The sequence below is a fragment of the Hyalella azteca genome, unplaced genomic scaffold (genome assembly GCF_000764305.2).
Source record: "Hyalella azteca isolate HAZT.00-mixed unplaced genomic scaffold, Hazt_2.0.2 contig4871, whole genome shotgun sequence".
NCBI lineage: Eukaryota > Metazoa > Arthropoda > Malacostraca > Amphipoda > Hyalellidae > Hyalella > Hyalella azteca.
Window position 1 is genome coordinate 43668 of NW_025935081.1, and position 9932 is coordinate 53599.

General features: G+C 38.2%; 2 protein-coding genes across 2 annotated transcripts; both read right to left on the minus strand.

Annotated features, from left to right (window-relative positions):
* Positions 1-4967: 4967 nt before the first annotated feature.
* LOC125177783 lies at positions 4968-7585 on the minus strand. The gene is made up of 3 exons (XM_047880180.1): positions 7582-7585; positions 7013-7115; positions 4968-5405 (listed from the first exon to the last, which is right to left on the minus strand). The coding sequence occupies exons 1-3, from the start codon at positions 7583-7585 to the stop codon at positions 5108-5110; spliced, it is 405 nt and encodes a 134-aa protein (XP_047736136.1). The 3' UTR covers positions 4968-5107.
* A 158-nt stretch (positions 7586-7743) lies between these two features.
* Positions 7744-9498, minus strand: LOC125177784 (the record flags this gene model as incomplete). Its single annotated transcript, XM_047880181.1, has 4 exons — positions 7744-7772; positions 8683-8774; positions 9078-9175; positions 9388-9498. Coding segments are annotated over 4 exons (324 nt in total), but the record flags the coding sequence as incomplete, so codon positions are not given.
* Positions 9499-9932: the final 434 nt, after the last annotated feature.

Here is a 9932-nt window from a genome sequence, read left to right on the forward strand (position 1 = left end):
CCATCAATGAACTTTGGCTACTGCCAACAAAAAGTTTATTTATTTTACTTATCCGATTCAAGGACGTAATTATAATTATTTTTGTGCAAAAAAAAGTAATGTTTTCTTTTCTTATAAATAGAACATATATTATTTAAATTTTTATAAATAAAATGACCTAATTATATTAATATACCACAACTTGGGTAGGCAAAAACTTGGTCAGAGACGCTACGGAACAACAGGTACGAGGCAGCTTAGCCTCGTTAGATGCCATCATGTCTAACACCCCTCCTCTCCCCCCTCCGCCTCTGATGTGCCGGTGTCTTTTACAAAATTGCAATTATCAAGTCAACATTAAATGATCTATATTGTTGTTTTCATATGATATTTGTATTTGCCATGTAAATTTACATAGGAATAGTGTTTGTTTATGTTTTTATGTTGAATAAGCTGAATTAAATAAAGTTTTTCTTTTGTGTCGGATACTTTTTGCAAATATCTGTATACTCATTCATTGAATATACAGGTGCAATAAATATTCATTGCACCTTTTCTCCGCACCTGTAAATTCATGTGCGGATAAGTACTAAAGCGAGATGTCAAAGTTCAATGACGTCTCTTTTAATTTGTTCTTGCCTGGCTAGATTTTGTTGGCTCCTGAATTTCTAGCCAGAACAGTTGGAATTTGCGAGAGAAATAGAAAAATTTGATGCTTCAAAGCCTAAATTGCCGATGAAATCTTTTATGTTCTTGAGAGACACGGCTGTAACCCTTTTTGAAAACTGCTCAACCACAACAATGCAACTAATATTACCAGCACTTATAAGAGACAATGACCCAAGGTCAGCAGACTCTAATTCAAAATAATAAACTGAACAGGTTCTGCTGTACTTTTATGTAGGGAAAGTAGCTATGCAGGACATTTGGTCGACATTCGCTCTGAAGGTCTCTCATTTTAATGGACGTTAAGAAACCTGCAGTTTTGTGGACTGAAAAATATATTAAATTCCTTTTAAACATCCGTCACATCTGAGTCGCTGCATAAAAAACTTGAACTTAATTCAATTCAGGGCGAGGCGCTTAATTCAATTCACACGCTGCCACTGGATTAAACAATTTCGATGGGTAGGTGAGTCGTCAATAGTGGACTTTTTATCGTTATTATTATTATCACTCCAAAAGTCTCACTTTATGTAGATTTCATTCTCTGGCGTAGATTTCATCGCCTTCATATATTCATTTTTTATGCAGTTTTATAATTTTCAATCAAAAACTTATCAAACTACTACTGACAATAAATGTGTTGATTGATTGAAGTCTCTGAAATTACACTTTTCACTCTAATTATGCGCTCAACTAGGACCTAAAATATTGTAACCAACCCGAAAATTACAGATTTAATGACCAGTGAGTTTGGATTGATTGCTAACTAATCTATATTGTCCGTAAAGTTTTGAAATAAATATGCAGTCTACTATTGAATGTAGGTTTATGGGGCACCGAAACTGTAAAAATTATGAGCATAATATCAACGGCCGACAGCCGACAATCATCCCATGAACCTTGATACGAAGGCAATATTGATAGAAAATGAATATAAGCAATTTACAGGTAAGGATTCCATACCAATGGACATATCGAATAGTTTTATTGACACAATGATTTACCTGTACTTCACAATGATGTAAAAACCTCATCAAAATATTTTACATAAATATAAATGAAAATATTTTGCATAGGGATACAGACCACATGAAAGAAACATTTCACAGAAGTCAAAAATCATTTAAGTTTTATAAGTACCAACAGATGTCTGCAACATACCGTTCATCGCGGTCAGTGGAGAGAAATTTTACGGGACACAAATTACAGGGGGTAACATTTTTCATATAGTTGGTAAGGTAAAGATATGTATTCGAGGAAATTTTTGTAGGCTCTGTTGTTAATCATAGCGTCGGCATGATTATCAGATTAAATGCGCCATTCTGGTTGACCGTTATAAATATCTGGGATCCGTACCGGAAAATTTCAAGCAAATTGATGACCATTAAATTGCTGACATCCTTCCACACGCCAAGGACCCACCTATGAAAACTCAAACAAAAAGCGGTAACCTGCCAAGTTTTATTAGCGTGAAATGCAGTAACTGTCCGCGATATGGTCGGTCAGTCCATGACACTAAATGCGATGCAGCGTGAATAAATGAGGGAAGAAACTATTGGCAATGCCTTCAATTTTCCTCAATTAACATGTTAATTGTACACGAAGGTAGTTAGCTACCAATATTGCAGCAGTAATGTAAGCCTTGATGAGTATAAATTATAAATAACAAGTACAGTTCTCCTTTTAGGTGTGCATCAAAGCCAGTCTATACAATAACTAATGAGGTATATCCATTATTTTTCTAATTATAATAGAAAGAGCAAAAAGTGCAGTTACGATGAGTTAACATAGCAATCTAAAACCTCCCGGTCAAAGAATCACTTAGTGATTCTAAGCAACTCGAAGTCATAGTAAAAAACCGCCAATAGATGGAAATTTTCCAAATCCTAAACATGAAGCCAATGAAATAATGTCAGATCGAATTGGTGTTCGAGGCATTTAGTATTTTTGTTAAAATGATAGCATAAGTTTTTAGCAACAGGTTTTTATCGTACTCCGTTTTTTATCATGGTTGATGCTGGAATTCACTTCAGTAAACCTAACAAGGAACGTAGAGTCGACCAGCTATTACTAATTTATACAGGGAAATTAAACTTATTCATGGCAACAATAACAATTCTGTCGTATTCTTATCATGGTAAACGGATGTGAGAGTGGAAACAAGTCTTATATATAATCAACACTGTAATTCTAACGAGGTTATAAGCTCAGGGAACGTAACCTTCATGAACTGAGAAACTAACTGAGAACGGGTGCGTGGAAACGCCATTGCTGAGCATTGTGCTTCTTGGAGAAAACGGAAGGAGCGACGGACATAAATCTCAAAACCGTAAGTCTATTCGAAAAATTACAAAATTTTTACGTAAATAAGCCTAACTGAAGCGTTTCTTCGAAATTGTTTATCAGAAATAACGTCATCTCGAAAGTTGTTTAACAGTGAATTTTCCGCTTAGAAGTAGCCATCGCATATAGGAGTCAGCAATTGTCACCTTATATTGTCAGCAATTTGGTCCTTATAAATAAGCTGGCCAGCTTCTAGCGTTACGCTAGTTACGTAGCTGTAAATGTGAAGCATAGAATTAAAATCAAAATTGAAAATAAATTGTCAATCAACTTGAAAACAGCATTATTTTCTCTAAAATTTTGAGCACTAAAATATTGACAAAAACTAACGTATACCGGTATGAGCCAGCAACTCGGTCTCAGAAATTACAATCATCAATTCTATAAATATTCGGTATGACTCTACTTAAATCTAAATAATGTCGTTTGTGTCGTAAAACTAGTTATACCCGGGTAAGGAAAAATGGAGACCTGATACACGAAATGAAAAATCACAAGTTATCGCACGAAATTAAGTATTAGGATCAAAGTTTGTAAACTAAATATGAGACGATAACTTAATGTTATAGGCCAGCGCCACACTAAATTCATACAATAATCAACTACCACATGATCGAATAAGTATGCATTACTGAAAGTTTTAATATAAGCATTCATGAATGCGCAAAATATTTTTCTGTCACTTTGCTGCTTCGTTATAAGGATGGATAGATCGTGTAACATAAATGGATCTCCTGATTGTTAGGCAGCTCATTTATGGTGCAGGGGAGTAACACTGATTATTTGCGCGGCTCTAAGCTACATTAAACCTAAGAAAGATGAACAATATTGCAACGGAATCTCTCATATTACGTAAAAATTGTCATCCAATCTCTCGGAATAAATCTGAACTCTCTAACTTGAGCAGAAATGTACCAATTCCTGCTAATTTGCTCCTGTAGTCTTATCGTTTACCTGGTAATGAATTTACTATAATTTACTTGATTATTATGAATTATGCCATCGTCAAATATTTCACAACATCAGTTACTAAAATATCAGAATAAAATTCCACAAACTTTTTGAAAATTCATCGAACGTACACCGTGCTTGAAATTCAGGCGCGGAGTACGTCTACAATTTGCAGCGAAAAATATTCAAAAAAAAAATTGGTAAACTATATAATAGATATTTTACAAAAACATCACAAACACAAAATTAATTTCATGGATTTCATAGTTAGGTACAATTTTAATTTAATAGTTAGGTGCAATAAGTCTACTTATATTTAGTATTCGAGTAGATTGTCATTTTTATACATTAAAAATAATTGAGGTACAGGAAATCTTATGAGTAAAATCGCACATCCAATAATTTTTTCATTAACTTCATTCATATTCTCCACCCGTCTTCGCATGTAAAATTATGATTGGAAGTCACACAAGATTAAAACATATATAACTATTTTTTGGCAACGGCAGTAAAATGAAAAGTTCTTGGCATTCTCAACTTATCCTTCTGCACACAATACAGAGATTTAACAATGTTGTATTATATACTCGTAATGCCCCAGAGATCGGGCATCATCAAAGATCATCATCTTTGTCGGTCAAAGCAAATGCTTTGACCGACAAATTTAAAAGAGAAAATATAGACAAAAGTGTATGAAAAGCCACGGTAAAATCGAACGCAATTGAATGAAGTTGGAATTTATCTGGTCTTATTCAAAATTTACCTGGTCTGGTCTAATATTATAGATTCATTCAAATAATTTCAGATGCTTTAATCCATTCCGGAAGATTTCATGTGAAGAGTTTGTCCTAACTTATTTCGAGCTATGTTAACATCGTTTGAACTGCGCTTTCCAGATATGTCCAAAGCCAATGCCAATAGTTGAACCTAGCCAATTTTATTCACTATATGATGTTTAAGTCTATTTCGGATTGTCTCTAGCGTAAGAAAGACCAAAATATTGCAGATGTAAACAATCTAAGGTGCTCATTTGCGTATGATACATTGATTATAAACAACTACGGAAAGAATGAAAAAATGCTCACTGATTATTCACTGTCAGCAATATACGTAACAGAAAGTACACTACTATGCACTACTATATACGTAACAGAAAAATACACTAAGTTCATCGAGTTGAGGAATCTTTAGAAACTTCCAAATCGGCAGCAACCTCTTCATGTTTGCCATCCGCACTCTTAGGCTCCAGAATAACGGTTGACTTCTCTGTGGAGGATGAATGCACGCTGTTCTTCTCTTGTGGGTCCGCCCTGACCCCAGCAGCTCCCCGCCTGGCGCTCGCCCCCATGTACAGGTCGCACTCGGCCTCAGACGGCTGGCGGACGTCAGAAAACGCAGACGGCAGGTGCACACCGTAGGTGCTAGAGTCCAGTGCGTCCAGGGAGTCGCCGCCGTCCATGCTGAATCTGAGGAGGCGTGTATAGGAAATAGATGTAATTCATATCTGTGCCTTTACATCATTTGGTGATACATGTCTGGAATCAGGATACTTTGTTTTGTTATTTGAAATTTTTACTTTACCATCACCTATGGCGCAACCTCGACATGTCGTGCACTTTATTCAGTTGCGTATCACTGTAGTCAGTTCTGCCTTACAACATTCTCCAGTTCATTTTTCTTTCCATGAGTTAGCACGCTAAAGGGCCTAATAGCCTAAGACATTATTAAAGCCTGTGAAGTTTTTACAGTATTAGCGTCTTAAAGTATAAGGCCACTAATTAAGTAATAGGCATGCTCTCTCATAAGCAAGCAGTTCTGAATTTCGCCTCGACTACTCACGTAGCTCCGATTCCATCCGAGACAAACCAATACGGACCTAACCTAATCTAATGGACTGCGGGGAGGTGGAGAGGCGGGGCAAGTGAGCAGGTTAAGCCAGAAGAGGCTAGGCTTTGAGTAGGTGACCTCGGTTGCGCAACTGCCTGCTTACGAGGAACAATGCTTGATATTGGCTGTAGACCTACGGCGATATTATCTTTATGCAGGGTGCCACAGGTCTGAGTTACATTATTGCAGGGTACGATTACATATATGCTACTTCGAGTTCGGAATCTGAGTGTATTTATTTCGTACTGAGACTGAGCGATGTTTCCGAGACTAATTGAATTGTTACATTAGTGGCTAAAGGCAGAGCCGGCCATCTTTATTCATAATTATGCTTTGAATGAAGGTGCAGTTGCGGACCACAAATTTAACTCTTCAATATTCCCTGATGCCAGCACAGTCTAAACATGCCATAAATACTTTCTGCCTCTGAGCTATAAGCTGCAGATTACGCTGGAAGACCGGAATTCAGACCAGTGGAACACTGCTTAAAGATTATAGCGCCGTAGGTATACAGCCAATATGTAAGCATGTTCGCTCATAGGCAATCAGATTTGCATCCTACACTCCGGCCCTGACTCTGCTGGCCTAACCTATTCACGCGCTGCACCGACTCGTATCCTTCTTGTATCCACCAACGCATTTTCTCCACCGCTTTAACTTCCTGCAGCCAATTAGGTTAAGGTAAGCCCGTTCAGGTTTGTTTTGGGCGTAGAAATATCACAACAAGAGTAGGTTAGGCCAGTAGAGTCAGGCGTTCTTACCCTATAGCGTTCTTACCTAAAGAAATGAATATGAACTAAAGAGTGAAGCTGGGAAATTTGGCGCCCTTTTTGAATATCTTCCATTGGCTGCGTTTTTTATACGAGAGTGTGTGTCGTATTTTATTGATATTTTCATGGTTGTGCCAATTTTCATGTCGCCTCTCTCACAAATGTTAAAATTTGAGATGCCCCAATAGACATGAAAGCATGCCACCTCTCACAAATGTCGTCAACATTAACATTAATTGACTTATTTTCTATCACCCCGCAATTACTTTAAAAAATGGCTCCATTTTTCGCGGAGGGTAAAATATCATCAATTCGATAACCAAGCCTCAAGATAGTGAGTAAGTAGTCATTGATAAAGTTTCAAAGTAGTATATCTTTGTTTAAACCAACTGAGTAACTGCTAGAGCACCAAGAACCTGTGCGGGAGGGCGATGCCGCCGTAGGTGCTGGAGTCGTCGCTGCGGGGGTCGTGGGGGGCGCCCGTCGCTCCGTACGTCGAGTTGTCCAGTCCACCGGGCTCTGGATACAAAATTTTATTATATCAATAAAAGCGCTGAAAATATATAATCTTAAGAATGCATTAATTCAGTTTCATGAGTTATGACAAATCAATTAATTTTTCAGAGTGATTTAGCCTATCAACCAACAAATAGCATATATAAAAGATGATAAAAATGTTCTGAAAAATAGAACAGCGTAAGGTAATTTTGAACTGAAACAGAAAAAATTCATTTTCAGGTCCAAAATTTTTTAAATATTGAGCCCAGACGTTAATAATGAGCCCTGCTTAAAAATCATAATTGGGAATATTTCACAAATTTATATGTAATACAAAATGAATGACAAAAATTTAATTGAATAAGATTATTGGAAAAATTATACGTCATTCCAAGTAAGAAATATAAACCATGATTAGCAATTCTGAACGTTTCAGTTGTTTATGTTAAAATTTTTCCCTAGAAAAATAATTATATTGTATCTTTACCCATCATTCTGCTTTTTCGATGCTGTTTATGCTGATATTGTATTTGTTGCTGATATTCCTGATATTTGGACGATGCTGACGATGATAACGATGTTTGTTGCTGCTTGTGGTGCTGATAAGCGTGCTGCTCAGGAGCATGCAGCACAGCATGACTCTCGAGGGTGCTGTCTAGTTGCTGGTTCGACTCCGTGCTACAAATCAGAAAATTGCTGTAAATTTTGCATTATATCAACATAAGAACCAAGAGATGTGAGTAAAAAATAAATTAATTCAATGGCATTGGTAATTTTTATGCACAAGTAAAAAACTTTTTAGTATGTGGTAAAATAATTATTTTCGATCATGCATAACTTCTTAAAATCTCTCTAAAACGTTCTAAAATCTGCACTGGAACTACAATAAGGGCAATTTTACCAACATAGTACGACAATTGCGTGTCGCTTATCTGTACTGAATTTACAATAAGGGCAACTTTACGAATATAGTAAGACAATTGCATGCCGCTTAACTTCAGTTTGAAATGAAGAAGCGGAGTCTCACCAAATCCAAGAATAAATTTTATAATCACCTACTGAAATTCGATCTAGAAAAATCGAACCAAATCTAACCTTTGTGCGAACCCTCGGTTTACTCCCACAAGGTAAGTAAAATACACAGAATACCGCAAATTATTTTTGAGTTTACAAGCTGCACTTTTTCATTTTGTTATTGAATAGCGCGATATCTCGCAGCTAACTGATTAGACCTGCAACTGATTGTGCTTGAAGTTGACATGAGCAGCACTCATTCCATCCCGCGTGGGAGGAATTCGTATCTGTGAACAATGATTTTCTTTGGCATGGCAATCAGTACCATGCAGAAGGCCGCACTATCGTAAATAGTTTCGAATTCGTTGCTCAGTCAGCCAATCACTTACTACTTTTAAAGGTAAACCCACCAATCACAGACGAAAAATTGGCCGCTACGTGTACTAAGCCCTCAAAGTGTACTTAAGTTAAACGAATTCCTAAGCGAGTTTTGTTAGTATGGCCCCAGAATTGTGATAGTTCGCTTGTCAAGAGACTGAGGCAGGTGAGGCAGTCAAGCCCTAAGACGACGCACCGCGCGCTGGACCGCCCCCGTCGCGGCCGGTGGACCATCCGACCGCTGCGCCCCGAGTAGACGGACGAGCCTCCGCCGGCCCCACCGCTCTGCTGAAGGAGGAGGGGGCAATGTGGGGAGTTCGTTTACAATTGGTTGTTTTAATACAGAAATTATTGTGGTTATTTATCGTCATTCACGCGGCTCATGGTGCACTTTTAGCTCCTAGTCTGTTTCCTCGACATCTTCACAAGACATCTTTCTCTCACATCTATCTATTTACCGTCTGTTCATCTCTCCCCTCACCCCTCTGTTCGTGTCTCCCCTCACCCCTCTGTTCATCTCTCCCGCACCCCTCTATTCATGTCTCCCCTCGCCCTTCTATTCACCCCTCAGTACAACGCACTACCCCTCACCTGGTACACGAGCGTCTGGTAGCTCGCTGTGCCCTCATCGTCACTCCCCGCCACGCCCATCCGGAACGTTGCGTACGGGTAAATGTCCGAAGCGTTCTCTGCAATTATAGAGCACGGCTCAGTTACACTCTCGATCCCCGCTGTCTCTCCAGTGCTATTCGTGCAGGCATTGTCTGGCGTATTTTGGCCTAGAGTGATTGCACCTCGCCGAGAAATTAAAAAACCCATATTATTCGGAGCAAGGGAATTTTTCGATGTTTTGGTAAACTTCAATTAAAACTCATTTGATAACCTTTTATGTTTTTTGTACCTGGAATTTTTGAGAGCGCTGAAGAATTACGCGAAGGCGCGTAGAGGCTGGAGCTCTCTGCTGCCAGACGCGCCTTCTGAGCGTCCGCCGCCGCCGCTGAGCTCGCAATGCCTAGGGGTTATAGTTGTCGTACATTTTATAATCTACCGTTTGCGGGGCTATAGTTGTCGTACATTTTATAATATACCGTTTGTGGGGTTATAGTTGTCGTACATTTTTCAATATTCTGTTTGCGGGGTTATAGTTGTCGTCCATTTTATAATCTACTGTTGGTGAGGTTATAGTTGTCGTACATTTTAGAATGTACTGCTTGCGGGGTTATCTATCTAGTACCTTTTGTTATCTATTGTTTGCTGGGTCATAGCTGTCGTACCTTTCATTATCTCCTGTATGTGGTGTTATAATTGCCGTACCTTTTATACCTAATCTACTTTTTGTGAGGTTGTAGTTGTTGTACCTTCTATTGTCTATTGTTTGCTGTCTGGGAAAATTGCAGATTTTGGTAAATGTTGTATAATTTTGGCTGCCCAACATGCACGGGTTCG

Bases quoted from the DNA above. Each gene is read 5' to 3' on its own strand.
- LOC125177783 (XM_047880180.1), bottom strand. The intron at 5,406-7,012 runs GTTCTTGGTGCT...ACGCCTCCTCAG, and splicing joins GGCATCGCCCTCCCGCACAG to ATTCAGCATGGACGGCGGCG.